General features: G+C 41.8%; 1 protein-coding gene across 1 annotated transcript in view; it reads right to left on the bottom strand.

The window, feature by feature from the left end:
- arnt2 (aryl-hydrocarbon receptor nuclear translocator 2) overlaps positions 1-18,882 on the bottom strand; it is a 77,514-nt gene that overhangs the window by 21,129 nt on the left and 37,503 nt on the right. Inside the window, exons 5-7 of the mRNA XM_019859949.1 lie at positions 18,688-18,822; positions 9,650-9,724; positions 2,359-2,510 (exon numbers count right to left, since the gene is read on the bottom strand). Coding sequence (XP_019715508.1) covers positions 2,359-2,510; positions 9,650-9,724; positions 18,688-18,822 — 362 coding nt within the window. The remainder of the gene's footprint in view (positions 1-2,358; positions 2,511-9,649; positions 9,725-18,687; positions 18,823-18,882) is intronic.

Genomic DNA, 18,882 nt, shown 5'->3' with positions numbered 1-18,882 from the left:
GAGATTCCCAAAATGAACAGACACACGTACAATGTTGAGGTGGTCTTTTCAAATGAAGATTCTCAGACTAATTCCTCTGTGTTCCTCAAAGCTGGAAACTGGACCAATTCTCACAACAATGTTTTCTCCCTGTCCGGTGTGCAAGTTCAAAACATTGCTCTTGTAGTCACATTCAATTTCTGCTTGATGGTACAATTACCAACAGCGTAAAAAGATGCCAAGCTGTGCAAGTCAAAATGTTGAATATTTCATATTGAAACACATCTGATGCTTTTTGAGAGAAAAATCAAGCAAAAATAAAAGCCAGTGTCAGCATCTAAGCAGGATTGGGAGGGTTCTTTTAAAAATGTATTTCAATACAGTTTCTGTCCATCCATCCATTGATCATCTGAGGCGCTTATCCGCACAAGGGTTGCAGGCGTGCTGGAGCCTATCCTAGACTATCGCAGGGCACACAGATACAAACTGTGCTGCATACAGTTTCTAGTTATGTCTTAAAACATTTAGTCAGAAAAGTAATCCAAGTTCCACAATATTTAAGTCATATACCTTGATTACTTTTAATTACTTAACTCCAATGCCAAATATGCTAATAAAGTACATTTCGGAACAAAATACAAGTATATTTGTATACAGTGGAACCATGCTATTTACGTGGGATAGGGGGAAGGCCAGCCTGCAAAGAGTAAAATACAGTGGTACCTCTACTTATGAACATCTCTTCATATGAAATTTTACGCAACGCCACAACAGGAACATATTGCTTTTTGTTACGAAAGAAATTTCAAGATACGAAAGGTGAAAATACAGTATGGGCTGCACCTCGTAGCTCCGAATTTCCTGAAAGCAACATACTGATAACTGCTTTGCCATTGGCTATTACCGAGCATTGTCCTGGCATCCCATTGGCTCAGAGGAACATCTACCGTATGTGTCTATGTGTGAGGATAGATGTTTCTATGCAGCGTCCTCGTCATTCGCCCCTCAGGCTATGAGATGTTCCGATAGTCTTACGTAAATGTGAATCAACCAGAAAAAAGTGTTCACAGTCGGCCAATCGCTCACTATGCTGATGTTTGCCTTGGACATTTTCAAAGGATCGTTAAAAGCCGAGAAAAGCTAATGTCCTTGGATCAGTTCGTTCTTGACAAAACGGCAGGCAAAAAACACTTCTGAGAGAGAACATGAACAAAAGAGGGCAAAAAACGATGAGGAGGCAGTTAAAAGTTAAATGACCATCATTTTTATTCTTTATTTTTTTACATTATGCACAATTCTAATTTATTGTGCAATAATCTAATTGTAACATGTATTTGTTACATATTTTGATGCATTTTTATGCTTTAGGAAACATTTCTGTCTGAATTTTGGGGGGGCTTGGAATGGATTCGGGCATTTAAATGGAAAATGTGTCTCGACTTACAAGATTTTCTCGTGAAGAAATTTGTTCCAGAACCAATTAATTTCATATGTACAGGTACAGGCCGCGAGAGTGGCTGCCTTTCCAGCAGCTCCTATATTTTGTTCTTCTACTTCTTCCTTTCATAACTTTGCTGCTGTGAATTGGGAATTTCTCCATTGCGAGACTAATAAAGGTTTTCTTATCTTATCTTACGCGGGCATACTGGGATAGGCTCCAGTATGCCCACGACCCTCGTGAAGATTCGCGGATCAGAAAATGGATGGATTCCAGAGAACTGCATGGCTGGATGAGTGTGGATGGGTGGAGTGATTCATTGATTGACTGAAGGCCATGTGAAAAAATTGCTTGGCTGCATCACCTCACAAAGACAGATAGATAGATGTATAGATAGACAGACAGATAGATTATTCATCTCGAGGGAAAGTAGATTTGCTTCCTGCATAACAAATTTTTTTTGTTACAATGTGAAATGGGGACAAAAGACAAATTAAGCTCATGAAGGCAACATTTGAGCAGTGGCTTTCACCACTAATATCGCGTCCATTTCACTCACATACACACATGCGTGTGTTCAAACTTTTCTTTGTAAATGTTATTTAAGATAAATCAGTTCTTCAGTGAGTGTGTTCCAAACAGTGAAAAGCAGTAACCACTTCCTCTTTTCCCTCCTACTTCACTGGTCTCGTGTGTGTGGAGGACATGACATATTTCCCGTCTACAACCACCACCGTGCACTCTTATCGATTTCTTTATCAAGGACAGAGGGCTCTCCACAGAGAAGTTACATACATCATAATATTTCAAGGTATGATTTCCAAATTCATAAATGTAATGCGCTTAAGACTTTTTAAGACCTCGCGGGAATCCTGGAGTACTTGCACAGCATATGCATCACAGCATTGTTGTTTAACATAGTGTGTGTATGAGTAACTTACTTGACGTTGGTATTGGTGCAGATGATATATTCAATCTCATCGGAATAGGGGTTCTGGAACGTGAAGCTGCTCGTTCGGATCAACATCCACTCCCTGTTTTTCATGCGGAAACGGTACATCACAGACAGTACCTGACCCTTTAGCTTCACCACCTGCAGAATGACAATATTCATCATTTTGAATGCCAAACAATTGAGTCTCAACTTAAATCCCGTGGCAAAATTTTACATTGCTGCTCAGCTGTGTACCATTCCAAGCAATAAGCAATATCAGCTTGTTTGTGATGATTCTGTCTAAGTGCAAGCAGGTCGACTGGTTAGCGTGTCGGCCTTATCGTGCGGAAGTGCAGAGTTTGAGTCCGGCTCCGGCCCACCTGTGTGGAGTTTGTATGTTCTTAACGAGCCTGCATGGGTTATCTCCGGGTACTCCGGTTTCCTCCCACATTCCAAAAACGTGTGGCAGGTTAATGGAACACTCTAAATTGTCCCTAGGTATGAGTGTGAGCACGGATGGTTGTTCTTCTGTGTGACCTGCGATTGGCTGTCAACCAGTTCAGGGTGTACCCCACCTACTGCCCAAAGACAGCTGGGATAGGCTCCAGCACGCTCCAAGCACTGTTTTGCATACTTCTAGAGAAGTGGTATGAGACACCAAGAAAAGTTCTGTGTCAAATTTGGTTGAAGACCATTTCAGATAATTGTTAAAACGCTTACATGCTGTCATGTTCTGTCTGATTTTGCTTGTGTTTCAGCTGCGGCTGGAGTGAAGGGCGTTTTCCTGCAGCAAGCACACCTGTTCCGGATTTTCCAATAAAGTCTGGCCATGTATTTAAGGACTACCAAATGCCTAGTCTCTTGTTGAATTATTGACATTGTTTGCTTTTCATGAAGGCGTTCCGGTAGTACAGTGGTTAGCACTTCGACTTCACAGTGCAGTGGTACCGGGTTCAATTCCAGCTCCGGCCTCCCTGTGTGGAGTTTGCATGTTCTCCCCGGGCCTGCATGGGTTTTCTCCGGGTCCTCCGGTTTCCTCCCACATTCCAAAAACATACATGGCAGGCTGATTGAACACTCTAAATTGTGCCTAGGTGTGAGTGTGGGTGTGGATGGTTGTTCGTCTCTGTGTGCCCTGCGATTGGCTGGCAACCGATTCAAGATGTCCCCCGCCTACTGCCCGAAGACAGCTGGGATAGGCTCCAGCACCCCCCGCGACCCTAGTGAGGATAAAGCGGTTCGGAAAATTAATGAATGAATGCTGTTCATGCTTGTACTGTATTGCACCACTGATTACTTTATCTCTGCTCGCTGACTCGGCCCATTGTTGCACAGGTGTCATTGGGTTGTACTGCTGCACAATAGTACCTCTGGAAAGTTTTTTGATACTTAAATGTCTTTTCTTTTCTTGCAATACTAGTGTAGCCTATACTACCGGAGACAAATTCCTTGTGTGTTCTACATACAAGCCCAATAATGATCCAGATTCAAATGTTTATAAATTTAAAACATTCTTTGTTGAAAATCGATCAATTTCTTCCTTTTTTTCTTTTGTTTTATTCAATATTCATAAGAATACAATGTAACGCAGGGGTGTACAGTGGTGCCTCACCTTATGAACTTCATTGATTCCTTACCCCATTTAAAACTTTCATCAAGTAAAAATGTTCCTTGAAATGAATGTAAATGCAATTTATTTATTCCAGCCACCTATTAATAGACAGATAGGTATATACACACGCACACACGCACACACACACACACACACACACACACACACACACACACACACACACACACACACACACACGGTGTAATGACTGATTAGCACGCTCCCCTCACAGTGCAGAGGTCTGGAGTTCAATTTTGACCGCGGCCTTCCTGTCTGAAGTGTGCATGTTCTCTCCGTTCCTGGTGGGTGTCTTGTCCATGGAAACCAAGACAACAAAAGTATTTCCTCTTACATTCCCTAATAACATGCAGGGTAGGTTGATTGAACATTCTAAATCAGGGGTGCCCAATACATCGATCGCGATCGACCGGTAGATCGCGGACTGGTCCCAAGTTGATCGCGATGGGTGTAGAGGAGAAAAAAAAACGATTGTGTGTCTTTGTGCATACTAGTAATATATTTTTGGTGTACACTACACCCCAATCATCCTATTCGTCTCATTTTCACAAAAAGTATTAAAAAAATAAAATAAAATAGGTAAATCTTTAACCTACGGTGGCGCGTGACCTGCGTCACCGGAAGTTGTTAGCGCTCAGCAGTCTGCAATTGCAACTTGTGATCAGAGCTGTTGCGCTATATCTTTTATCGTTATCATTATTCTCATTCAGAGTTTGTTTCGTGTGCAATTCATAGAGGGCACGGGAAAATAGGAATCTAGAGCAGGGGCCCCCAACCTTTTTTGCCCCACGGACCGGTTTATGTCAGACAATATTTTCAGGGACCGGTGTTGAAGGTGTGGCGGAAATAATACAACAAAATAATATGGTATGAGCTGCATGATAACTGTGGCGTTTTCGAAATATAATAATAAACACAATGAACGTCTAATCTGGCCGCAACACTCCGATCGCTATGGCAATGTTAAATGCCTTCAAAATACGATACAACGCAAATTCAAAGTGCATGAAAATGACGACTCACCACAGCACCGAGCTTGATTTTCTGCAACCAGACGGTCCCATCTCAGGGTAATAGGAGACAATGACACCTCAAGTGTGTGGTTTATGTCCAGTCTACTTCGTAATTTTGTTTTCGTCGCCGTTGCTGCATAATCCCCCCGCCTCACACAGGTTGGATGTCGGAAATAGCAAAAGTGCTATTGTGGCGATCTCAGAGTATTCAGACATAACTTTAATCCAGTTGTCTCGAACGTACTTTTAAGGCCGCCGTCATTTGCGATCTCCAGCAGTTTTTTTACTCATTTTGCGAGCTCCGGTGTTTGTTTTTAGCCTACCCGGCGGCCGGGTATCGGTCGGCGGACCGGCGGTTGGGGACCCCTGATCTAGAGGGCAGAGAGAAGCACTTTAAAAACGGTATGTGTGGGCTACGATAGTTAACAGGCTGCTAAAGTGCATCGCATGCCTCCATGTCAGGCTGTTGCTCATCATTGTGTGCGTGTGTATGTGCGTGCGCGATAATGGGTCGATCGGGGGAGGTTGGTTGATCGAAAAGTCGATCTTCGGTCCAAAAAGTTTGGGCACCCCTGTTCTAAATTGTTCCTAGGTGGGATCGTGAGTGTCTATGTGTGCCCTGCGACTGGCTGGCCACCAGTTTGGGATGTGGCCCGCCTGCTGCCCGAGGACGGCTGGGATGGGCTCCAGCACGCCCGCGACCCTCGTGAGGATAAAGCGGTTCGGATAATGGATTGATGGATGGATTCTTTGAAGAAATTATATACGAAACAAAAAGGGTTTTCTGTGCTTTAGCTTTAAAGTGAGGAGAAGAGAAGGACAACAGCTCCTCCATTGAAAAGGAGTCTCCTTCCAAAATAGCATAACAATCTTATTCAGATGTTTTTCTTTTGTCTATTTTGTAATTGTTTTGTTTGTCATCCATCCATTCATTATTTGAATGGCTTTTCCTCACGAGGGTCATGGCTATGCTGGAGCCTATCCCAGCCAACTTCGGTCAGCAGGCGGGTTACACCCTGAACTGGTGGCCAGCCAATTGCAGTCACACATCGACAAACAGCCACACACGCGCACGCACACGCGCACGCACACACGCACGCACACACACACACACACACACACACGCACACGCACACGCACACACACACACACCTCAGGACAATTTAGAGAGTTCAACTGACCATGAATGCATGTTCTTGGGATGTGTGAGGAAACCGGAATGGCCGGAGAAAACCCACGCAGGCACAGGGAGAACATGCATGCAAACTCCACACAGGAAGGCCAAAGCCCGGACCTATGTATTGTGAGTCGGGCATGCTACCCAGTCGTCTACTGTGCTGTTTGTTTTGGGTTTTTTTGGGAAAGAAAGAAAAAAAAAAAGATCCAGTGAAACTGGTCTTTTTTTTGACCACATTAATGACATCAAGGCGGCCCCTGTTAGAATCGTGACTAGAAGAAGTGAGTGTTGGCAGAAATTCCGGCTGCACACACAATAGCTTGATGCCACGGGGAGAAGACATGGATTTTTGTGTCTTTTTTTATTTTATTTAAGAGACGCTCCGGTACAATAAATACAGTATTGTACATATCATACATAAGTCAAATGTTTTGAATCATTCATCAGAAATAGAGATGACCGCTGTGAGAAGTGTGATTGGAAGAAGCTTGTCGGGGAAACTTCTGGACTTGAGGTGCCCTATTTTTTGTAAATAGTTGTTCATAATTAGTGGTCTTTTGGTAGTTTGTTCTTTCCCTAAGTAATACAATTATGCGAGTTACTGCGTTCATCCACCTCCTTATTTATTTATTTCCAGTGACTGTTAGATTTAATTGTGTGATTGTTAGGCATGGTGACTATGTACTATGAATCAATTTGCTATGCTGCTATTTAGTCTGCCATCTGGTAGATGTGAGACATAAGAATGTAAGTGAAAGCTTTTGACCATCAAATCAAGCTTCCTCTGTCCCTCTTTATTACTGGTACTTGACTGTCGGTGACTCCTGATGATGGAGACGAGAGGAGAAAAATGACAAGATGGACACTTTACATTCGTCTGCCCAGCTCCAACTGTACATGTCCTACGTACCGTCAAACTTTTGTGCCACGTTAATCAGAAATGTAGGCGGGCACTGTGAGAATTGTAGTTGCAGGAAGCATGTTTTATTTATTCTGCTACATTTTCATCGTGGTTATGTGTGTGTGTGTGTGTGTGTGTGTGTGTGTGTGTGTGTGTGTGTGTGTGTGTGTGCGGTGTGTGTGTGCGTGTGTGTGTGTGTGTGTGTGTGTGTCTGTCAGCGGACGGGCGCGGAGGAGACATTGGGTTTTATAGGGGTTTGGGGACTTTTACAGCCGTAAACCATCTGTGAATCACATCTAATTAAGAGTTAAAAAAAAAAACAAAGAAAGAAAACAGTATGCCTCTTGCAGTGAGTTACGTGCAGAGAAAATGATGGTTAAATAGTGCGAGAAGCACAACACCATCCATGCTGAGATGGTTCGCATAACGATACATGCATGGAACAAGAGGTCTATTTTCCACAAAAAAAAAATTGTGTAACTTGAAGAGTTTGTAAAAAAGGTCGTTTGTAACTAAAAGTGCTATTGTACTTATCACAAGTTTTAGACAAATGATACTATCTGTAGTTGTGGCGAAGATTCAAAAATTTTCTTCTGCCATTATTGTGAAGCACTGGTCTAACTGTAAATGTGTCTCATCCGTGCAACCTCTCTCCATTCCCCCTCCTCCTTCCGTACCCTGCATGCTCCTGCGTGCGCAACTTCTCACCGAAACTTCTCACTGGCGTCAGTTAACTTCCAAGAGGCAGCTCATTCACTCACTCTGCAAGCGGCCTATCATATTGCGTTATGTCTTTCTTCGAGGTCCTCTCAAACAAGAAGAGCTCGTTACCGTTATTAGCGGTTGTTGTATCGTTGACTGAAACCACGGTAAACAGTCAAACAGTAATCGGGCCATATCGCACGAGTGTGTGTGTGTGTGTGTGTGTGTGTGTGTGCGTGTGTGTCTGTGTGCGTGTGTGTACGTGTGTGTGTGTGTGTGTTTATTATCAGGGTAACAAAAAACAGGAAATCGTTTTTTTATTTCAAACAGGAGTAGTCAATCTGGTTCCTTGACGGCTGCTATCCCACCTGTTTTTCATCTCTTTCTGCTGCAACACACCTGATTCAAATGATGAAATCATCAGCAACGTCTGCAGAAGCTGGATAAAGATTCCGATTGTTGACTTCAATTTACGTGTCTATGAAGTTTCAGCACACACACGGAGACAATAGCGTGCGGCTATTTGAGCCATAACCAGGGATGGTGCTACACCGGTGCTCGGTGGGGCGACAGCCCTGTCAGAGATCTGTGTTGTCCCACTTAAGCCCCTCCAGCATTTTATTTGATAAGATAACATGTATTTATAAGTTGTCAAGCCCCCCTTTTTACCCCCAGGAGAGAAAAAAAAATCTTGCAACTGTGTCCCTGGCAATGACAAATTAAAATGCATCTGCACAAAGTCAAGTGGTCAAATATTAAGATGAATTTGGCTGTATGTTGTGAACCAAAAGATGAAAAGATGTTCAATGATGAGACGGTGGCACAGGGTGGTAATGCCTGATGGCACTTGTTTGTTAGTGAAATAGAAATAGAAATAAATATTCCTACCTGTTGGTGTGTGTAATGTTTCTGACTGTAGATCCGGTAAGCTTGAATTTTTATACACGTATGTTTCTTTTATTTATCCATCAATATGATAAGTTGGGTGAGTGATTGAAAAAGTGCAGTCCACATTTGCATATCATCCATCCATCCATTCTCTGACCCGCTTTTCCTCACAAGGGTCATGGGGTGTGCTGGAGCCTATCCCAGCTGTCTTTGGGAAGTAGGCGGGGGGCACCCTGAACTGGTTGCCAGCCAATCGCAGGGCACACAGAGACAAACAACAAATTTACTCACAGTCACACGTAGGGCCGATTTAAAGTGTTTCAGTAACCTGCCATGCATGTTTTTGGAATGTGGGAGGAAACCCGAGTACCTGGAAAAAACCCACACAGGCACGGGAAGAACATGCAAACTCCACACAGGAAGGCCGCAGCCGGAATCCAACCCTGCACCTCTGCACTGTGAGGTTGACACCCTATGTCTATTCAATGTTAATTAGCTGGGATAGGCTCTGGCACGCACCGCAACCCTTGTGAGGATACGCGGATCAGAAAACGGATAGATCGATGGATGGATGGATGGATATTTAACCAAACATAACTATGGTACTTGTGTAAAAAAAAAAAAATGGTGACTATAAAAATATAAAAAAAAAGTGAGTGTGTTGGCACTGTCATAAACCAAGGACCCCCTCCTTTTTTTTTCCAACCTCTCCGCAAACCACCCATAATGAATCTGCGACTCACTAGTTGAGAATCACTGCTGTCCACAACAATGCAGTATGATTACTGCTCCACTCTTTTCTCATTTGGCACACACCAGTTAATTTCAGAGGTCCCTTCTTTTCGCAGCGTTTTAACAGATGATTGCCAGTCAGAACAATAAAATAAAACTCCTAATTAATCACAGACTGAGGTGAAATCTCTTTAATCTGTAAAGAAACAATCATCTCAAATGTGAAGAACATACTGTATATAATCATTAAATTACCTGTTGAAAACTTTCTCTCAGGTGATTCTGGTCCTCAGGATGACAAAACTCGATAATGTCTTTGCCCAACAGGTCCTTTGAAACAAAAAAATTGTACGTTACAGTTGAATTCCAACGACACTGAAAAGTGAAAATATTTTCCAATCGTAATTAATCAACTCCACACGTGTTTTTATTTGGCCAAAGGCGGTGTTGGACGAGGACTTCTGACACTGTCGTATCGCCCCATGATTCACGGTACCAGGTGTCCGAAACTGAATGGACAAACCAGGACATTTTTCAAATCATGTTTGTACTATTGTAACAGTTATCAGATGTTGATTGGAAAGTTTTGACAATTTCTCGTATTAGTCTGTAACTCAATGCTCTGGGTGTCGGGTATTTGATGTCACATGCCTGTGAAATCCCAAGTGTTGGATGCTAGATGGACAGGTTTTTTGGGGGGGCTTCTGTTATTGTTTTGGGTGTCATCACATCACACATTGAAGCTGTTTATTCTTTTTTCCTGCTGATCAGCATTTTCTTTTGCTGGTTTGTTGGTCGCTGTTCTCTTGGGCATGGCTCCGAGTTGAACTTGTTGACATTTTTCATGGCGCATGTTGTTGTCTTCTCAGTTCTGATTTCTCTCTTTAAGACATGTCACTAACTTCTCTCTTCCCTGTCGCAGTCATCGTTGGCACCTGTGTTTCCAGAGGTGAACATGCAAAAGGCAAAACCTGTGCTACTAATACCGCTGGTGCTTGCTGGTCACCATGGTATTGCTGTTGCAGTTCGTGTGGTACATGCCGCTTCCTTGTTTCAGCTGAAATTCTTCTTGCTCCCTCTCTCTCGCCTTCATATTTGTTCTCTCTTTCTTTCTCTCATTCTATCCTTTGTCCCGACCGTTCCTCCTCTCTTTCACCCTCTCACCCCAACTGGTCAAGACACCCCAGACAGCCACCCCGCAGTAAGTCTTGGGTTTGTTCAAGATTTCCCCCTTCATTGCTTCCGTTGTCGAGGGCTTATTACCCATGCTGGGTTCACTTGATCTCGTCGTACGAGTGAGATGTGTGTTTGGAGACCTGCTCTATGTATGAAGTGCCCCGAAGCATCTTCTGCTGTGATTTGGTGCTATATGCAGTGAATATAAAATGTCTACCCACAGCATCAGATGGATCTCATTGTTCGACAGCAACATTGAAAGAGTTGGAAATTTTGGAAAATTAAAATTGAAGTATTGCCTGTTTAGTACATGAGACAACAACCTCCTGTCTTCTTGACATGTCTGGGCTATGGAGTAGGGAGGCAAGATGAAGGCCAAATAAAAACATCCAAGCCCAGGTAATATTTTTTCAAAACGCACTTCAAAACACACATAGCCGAAATGTGTTCGAGTCCAATGAAACCGAGATTGTCCAAAACATTACATGTGTTTGCACCAAACATAGAACATTGCTCATCATTAAAACAACACTCAAATTAGAGTGAAGCATGACAAGTGGCAGCTCCATGCTCCAACTGTGACCTTAGTCAAGGTGAAGACAATTATGAACGGTTGTGAATACCAGTCAGCGTGAGCACGAAACCTTCAGGCTTCTAATAATAATTCAAAAAAGGTCTGGAAAAGCCAACTACAACAGCTGAATCTTATTCTGGATTAATCAAAGGCACTTTAACTGTTGGAATGCGTGTGCTAACTCCCACTTGGGAAGTTTTTATAGTTGTTTACAGACTAAAATGACCATTTTCACACAATTAACAGATTTTCACACTCAGGGAACGAAACACCTGTCCAGAGCCGCACAAAAATAAGCACAGAAACATCATCACGCTTTTTGCAAAACATTACACTCAGTGATTTGCAAAACTTTCCATGCATTTTCACACTTCAGACCAGTGGTTCTTAACCTGGGGTCGATCGAACCCTAGGGGTTCGGCGAATCGGTCTCAGGGGTTCGAAACCATGCCATGAAGGTGAAGACACACCCGACTCAACATGTCAATTCGTTATGACACGCCCACCTGGCCATCACTGGCTGCAGATGGTCAAATTACATTGCTTGTCCAATTAGTGCTGCAGGAAATTTAGTTTGTTCAGTCATCAAAGTGTGACTGTCATGATAGTACGACATGCACGATTCATTTTGTGCACAATTAAAATAAATTACACTTATGTCTAGGAATTTTATTTACTTTTTTTCAGTTTTAATAAATTTTTACATGTTGAATTTATTTTAAAAAAATCATAGTTTTATTCTTCACTAATGAAGGGGTCGATGATAGTGCAGATTAACTGGTTGGGTTCAGTAACAAGGTTAAGAATCAGTGCTTTAGACACAAATAAGGATTGTAAGGTTACTTCCTTCTCATTACAAAGCCCTGGGGCCTCTTTGAATTCTCATTTCTTCCTTGGAAATTTCCTTTCCTATCCTGTCCGAGCAAGATGACACAGAAGTACTTGGAGGATACGATCGTTCAAATGCTCCAAATGATGAGAAAAAGGTGCCTGGATACAGCCTTTTACCTTTTACAATATACATTGATAACAGGTTTATTTCTTATAAACAAATGCTGCAAAAATTTAAATAATCCAGGCATACAAGATTTGCAGAGAAATAGGTTCTTATTTCATCCCATGGTTCAGTCTTTGAGTTCATAAATTCTCCCATCTTTACTCTGCTTCCAATGATGCAAGGCTTTCTCAAAGTCAACTTATCATCGCAAAAAACTATCCAACTTTAGCTGCTTCCTCTGTGATATCTCCGCAATAAACTTTCGCAACACTTGTTTTAACGTTACACAACTTGGCAATCGTCTGCCGATCTCGCCAATCTCGTCTCGCAAGAACGGAAATCTCGTCACGCGAGATCAAAACAACAAGCGGCGATTGTCAAACTGTGATCGTTGCTGGAAAAAAAAGATGTGCCATAGTTATTTTTTGTTTTGACTGAGAAATTTCCTTGCGTTCCCAAAAACGCACATTATTTAGAACTGTGCGTCCCACGGGAAAATTATGCGTCTAGGACGCAGAGGTAACGAGATGGCTGAGCATGGCGCGCTATTGTATACTGCACACCACCTTACTGTGCAATAGATATTGAACAACGTCCTCTTGTCTTTTACTATGTTTCAGAGAGTCCTGCAAATGGATGCTGAAGAAATCCACAATAATTTATATATTCTGATGAGGCTGAGTTTAACCATGCAAAAACAAGAAGAGGGACAAATTTAAGTGGACACAAGGCAAGTACCAATGTGCCACAGGAGCAAGAGGGTACCTTCACCCTTTGAGCTGCCATGACCCAAACTAGGGTCCTGGCTGTCAGTGTAGATGTACTTCATGCGGTCATTTTTATTTGTCAACAGATTTTTATTTGTTTACGGTCAACAGTAGTACGAAAAACTACTACTTTGTTCTGACTTTCATTGGTGATTGATATGTTAGTGTATCTGAGTATTATCAGAAATACATATTTCCAGTCTGCAGCATCAGTGTTGTGCAGTGTATAGGATTTGTGTATCAACACAGTGGCCTAAGCTGACAACATAAATTGATTCTTTAGCATGCTAAACTGGTGGCATTCATGCACCAAAAGTATTTGCCTGTTGGCCAATAGAATAGAAGATGATGAGGAATAAGTATAAGTAGTAATAGTAGACATGGCAACTGATATGTGGCATATCGCTCATTTGGTATGCAGTTTCCTTAAGGGGCACTCACAAGTATTTATGGCACCAAAAGGCCCGATAACTAATGAGGTTTCTACCTTTGGCCACAATGCGACATGGGATTCTAGTTAAGGTAAGCCACTTTAAATGAAAAGGGAAACTTTTTTGTAGTTAAAAGCGGAAGTTTCATCCAACGATAACTCGCTCCCTGCTGTCAACACAGGGTGCATTGGGAAATTCACTTTCATACCTTAACTCCACTCTGAGAGTATGTCTTTTCAGAGAGGCACAGGGCGCTCCCATCCCATTAATTTCCAAACACAGCCCATTTTTTAAACTAATCTGCAGCTCGTGTTGTGGACCGCTTCCACCTGTACTGCCTGACGCACTGTGTTCCGTCTAGGGCTGAAAAATTAATTGCATTTGCAATATACAATCGGGACTTGATGAAATGTGATTTTCTAATCGCAAAGGCTGCGATGTGACTGATCATTACTGTTATTAGAGTGGAGCGGAGGCTGAGACGGGTTGGGGAGAGGCGGGACAGAAGGGTTCACAGAAGGCAAAGTTAACACTGCCGCGTAAGCGTTCAGTAAGATTTCTGTCTCACGAGATGGGGCAAATATCTAACATGCTTGGGCTTGTTCACCTGGCAAGATGAAAAAAAAAAGACTTGCCATGTGTTTTGTGTTGTTTCGGCTGCCGTCTTATTCTGGTGCGCTTGTGGGTATTAGTGGGAAAGTGTCTGCACGAGTGTGTGGGCCACCACGGCTGTCTGGTGTGTACGGCACATGTAAAATAAAAGTAATAGCTCTTCACGATGCCTCAGAAGAATATTTTGTCTGCTGGGGAGGTTTTTGGACAAAGCCTTTTCAAAGTGATGCCCCTACTGCAACAGCAATCATCCACTGTCGGCAGCAGCAGACATACCGTATTTTCCGCACTAAAAGGCGCACCTAAAAGCCTTCCATTTTCTTAAAAGCTCACAGCGCGCCTTAAAATCCGATGCGCCTTGTGTATGGCCATTACGGTAATATGTAAACCCCAAAATGGCTCCTTGCTAGAGACATGCTTACAACGCAGAGTTCAAACTTAAGGCGATCGGTTTCGCAGTTGAACACGGAAATAGAGCAGCGGCAAGAAAGTTTAACGTTAACGAGTCAATGTTCTAAATTGCTGTTGGTTAAGTGAACTGTGTCGCTGCTTTATTAAATACGTTTTACTGACATCTGCTCGTCGCTATATGAATCAGGGTGTAGTGTCGTGTTCTGTTGGCATTTCCTTGAGCGTAGCTCCGTCTAGTGGATGCATTTTAGATTGTGTCTTATAATGCGGTGCATCCAATATATGAAAAAAATGACAAAATAGGCCATTCATTGAAGGTGAACCTCATAATCCAGTGCGCCTTTTAGTGTGGAAAATACGGTACCTCTGAAAAACAACAACTAGGTGGTTGCATCCTCTGGTCAAATGATTTGCAAATAGCAGAGCCATGCAAAGTTGTCAAGCGGTCAAATATTAAGAGGATAAATTCGGCCAAATGCTTCATTCACTATCTAAAATAAAATGTGCTGCTCTTTATTTCATTGATAAAATGGTGTCATTACTGCGGGTGCTTATCCATAAACTGGGAGCAATGTCATAAACTGCTGTAATTGTGCTTTTCCAACTCGTCAGCATGTGTGATGTTACTTTCTGCAGATTGGTAAGATTTGATTTTTATACGTATATGTTTTATTTTTATGTCGATCTACATGACAAGTTGAGTGAAGTGCAGTCCAGAGTTACATGTTTCATGCATGTTTCATGAAACAAAGTGATATGGAGGAAGTAGTAAAGCCACAGATTTGTTTGTGTTATTCATCTCCGCTTTATTTTGGGAGTTACTCATTTCCAGTAACATTATATAATTATGTTTACCCCACACTTGTGTGGCAGAATTAGGTTGTCATGGTGAATGCTCGCCAACTGCATGTCAAAGTATTTAGTCAATTTATACTTGTAACTGTAGAAGATAAACCGTGTGTAATATTAACTAATGCTTCATTTGCCTTTATCTTAGTATCCTATGCTGCATAATTTGTCTAATAGCATTTGTCAAGATGCATTACAAAAGGACCTTGAGAAAATGTATTGCAAATTAAATAGCAAATTTGAGGAACAATTAGATTATTTTCCATGATTGTTCAGTCCTACTTCTGGCACTCTTTTTTTGCGGCACTCTTAATAACCAAACGGCACAGTTGAACGACTCTGTGTTTCCGAACTGTTGGAGTGAAGCAGTGCACGCTCGAAGCGTTATTTCTGATTATGGGAGAGGTATTTTGGTTGCGAGTCCAAGGTCTATTGTCCTTGGCCCATGTTTTTGTAAAATAAATTTCCCAGAAAAAAATACTGACCCAGCAGTGACTGAATAGGATTTTTTTTCTTCTTCAGACATTATGTATTTTTTTTTGAATGGAGTGGACAAATACAATGAAATGCAAATGCAGCCATGACATTGAGTAGCTTCCACATCTGTTGAGAAATATGAAGGAATGGCACGAAGGGACAAAGAAGCATCAAGAAAATGTCTCAATGCCAGCAACTGTTTTTCATTTTCTCAGTGGTATTTGCATTGTCAGCACATCACACAATATTTTGATAAGATGGCGAATGTCTGAGGACCATGTGGATTTCATAAAAGAACCTATCGTGACAAGAATGTTTCAATGGAAATATTGAAATAGCTAATATGTGTTTCTATTTTAATGTCAAGAGACTACAATCACGCAAATAATTGCTCTTGCTTGTATGATTAAAACCATAGCCAACACTTTGACATTTTTTTAGTACGGAACAAGTTATGTCATTTTGACTCCGATATTAGGTTACTTAAAAGTACAAATATGTGTCCTCTGTGCGATCTTTACGAGAAGGTTTTTTTTATATTTATTAGACCACAAGAAGAATAAGAGTATCTGGTCATGAATAATCAGCAGCGATTAACTGGTGTATCCGAATGTCTTAGTACTTAATTGGGATTTTAGGGTGGGATCCAATATTGTGTGTGTGTGTGCGTGCGCACGCGTGCACGTGCACGTGTGTGTAAGCGTTCACGTTACATATTACTGTAATTGCAGCCTCAGTCTGTCTGCTGTGTGAACATCTGCGCCTCCCAAGCAACCCAAATGATCCCAATAATCAAAGGAGAAAGCAAATCTTATGAAAGACTGTTTAAAGCAGGGGTCGGGAACCTGTGGCTCGCGAGCCATATGTGGCTCTTTTGATGATTGCATCTGGCTCGAAGATAAAACAAAATATTCTTGCTTGTTTAAGCCATCCATTGATTTTTTTTACTGCTTATTTCCAGTTCAGGGCTGCAGTTGGCTCCATGAGCAAATTTGATTGGATAATACTGGCCTATGTTGGCCATTGCTGCGGAAACAGGTAAACGCTCCATTTTGAATCAACCCACCTCGGTCATTATCTCAAAGCTAACCCTAAACGAATAAGATGGCGAATTTAAAAAAAGATGACGAGTATGGTAGACTTCAGGACGAATGGATCAAAGGATTCGCCTTTGTGGAGAGAACAGGTTCCGCGGTGTGTATGATTTGCAATGACAAAATACCATCAAGGAAACGGTCGAATGTAAAACGGCACTTTGACATGCGCCATGCTACGTTCGCATCAAAATAGCCTCCGAGAGACAGCGGAAAGGAAGCATGCAAGCTACTGAGCAGGGTGCAAACTAGACAGCAGCAACTCTGCGTATGGACCTGGCAAACTGACTATAATTTCGCTCATTTTGCTGGATTTTTAGCAATCGTGAGAAACGGAAAACCATTCACATTAATGGTGAGTATGATCACAAAATTATTGAAAATAATACATTCAGAGGCTTATTATACTGACATTTTGTTGAATTAACTTTTAAAATAGTTAAAATAGCACACAAATTCAGACATGCAAGGAGAGATGTCAGGGTGAAGAGGCATGCACACCTCTTGAGCTTGGGTCCTGCTTTGCGTTCACATTCCGCATTATTATTTATTGTATGAATAATCAACGGAATGCAACAGGCCTGTGCAACAATAAAGACTGGATAATATTCCAATACTTTTGCTCACATGTGAAAGAAACTAAAGATGCTATCTCCTCTCTAAGTTTATGTTTGAGTCTCCAGCCACAAAAAAGGAGTAGGAGTAATCACTGTTTCAATACATTTGAGCGTATGATACATTTTCACAACATTCACATCATACAATTACAGTCAAACCTCGGTTTTCGAACGTCTCGGTTCTCGTACAATTCGGTTTTCCAACAAAAATTTCGAGTTTTTTTATGCCTTGGATGACGAACAAATTTCGGTTCTCAAACTAACTGAGCGCACTTGAATGCGTCACTTCACTCCTCTCGGCTTCGCTTCCTGTGTGGCGCCCATTGTGAGCACATTGTGAGCAGACGAGGTTGTATTATTCAATAAAGATTAAAAAACAAAAAAACAGACGTGTTTGGTGAGACGCTTCTTTTAGGGGGAGTGAAACCCCCCTCTTTTCAGAATGGTTTGCCCCAGCAGCACGGGTGAAGTGCGTGAGTTTGTTTACGGCCGGCAGTTTTCAATACAGCGGCACATAATCAACACTTTGGTGTCCGGTGTCTTATTATTATGCAATAATCATACAGAAACAGCTTCCTCGTGTAGCGTCCATTGTGAGCAGACGAGTTTGTATTGTTCAATAAAGATTTTTTTTTTTTAAAAGCAGACGTGTTTGGTGAGAACTACGTAATATCGGACTGTTATTTTTGCATCGTGTATCAGCCCCTAATCATGGCACCAAAGAAAGCAAGTGGAAGTGGTAAACCTGGTGAAGAAAAGAGGAAAAATAGTGCTCGAAACTATAGAATTGAAGAAAGATTTCATTGCGAAATATGAGTCAGGTGTGCGTGTGTCTGTGTTGGCGAAGGAGTTCGGGATGCCGAAATGCCCCGCCGACTGCCTGATGACAGCTGGGATAGGCGCACGCCCCACGAAAGATCGAGAGCGAGAGAGAGAGAGAGAGAGAGAGAGAGAGAGAGAGAGAGAGATATGTTCCTTCAACTTTTATGTTACTATGTTAATGTTAAAATTAAAATTAGTGAAAATAAAACATTACAGTTTGTTTGTACAGTATTTTACATATTACCTGCTCTCCTATTACATTTGTACAGTTTATGGTGTGAAATTGTAAAAAAAATTGGTTTAAAAAAGTTGTTTTCTTGACTTCGAACAGATTAATTTTTTTTTAAATTGATTCCAAAGGGAAACATGGTTTCGGTTTTCGAACAATTCGATTTTCAAACAGGCTTCTGGAACGGATTAAGTACGAAAACCGAGGTTTGACTGGACTCTAATCTTTGTATCTTACCTGAGGCTGATAACCAATAACGTTGATGCAGCGCGGGTCGACAAAGGTGATGACCCCATCTGAATTGTGGCGGGACAAGAACTCTGTGGGTACCGATAGACCATTCATATCCATCGAGACAGGAGAGCTGGTTACCTGAGGGAAAGTTCGAGCACACAACCTAAATTTTATATATATATATATACACACACACAC

Source organism: Hippocampus comes, unplaced genomic scaffold, assembly GCF_001891065.2.
Source record: "Hippocampus comes isolate QL1 unplaced genomic scaffold, H_comes_QL1_v1.1 scaffold75, whole genome shotgun sequence".
Classification (NCBI taxonomy): domain Eukaryota; kingdom Metazoa; phylum Chordata; class Actinopteri; order Syngnathiformes; family Syngnathidae; genus Hippocampus; species Hippocampus comes.
Note: the sequence above shows the minus strand (reverse complement) of the source record. Positions and strands in the feature narration are given on the sequence as shown.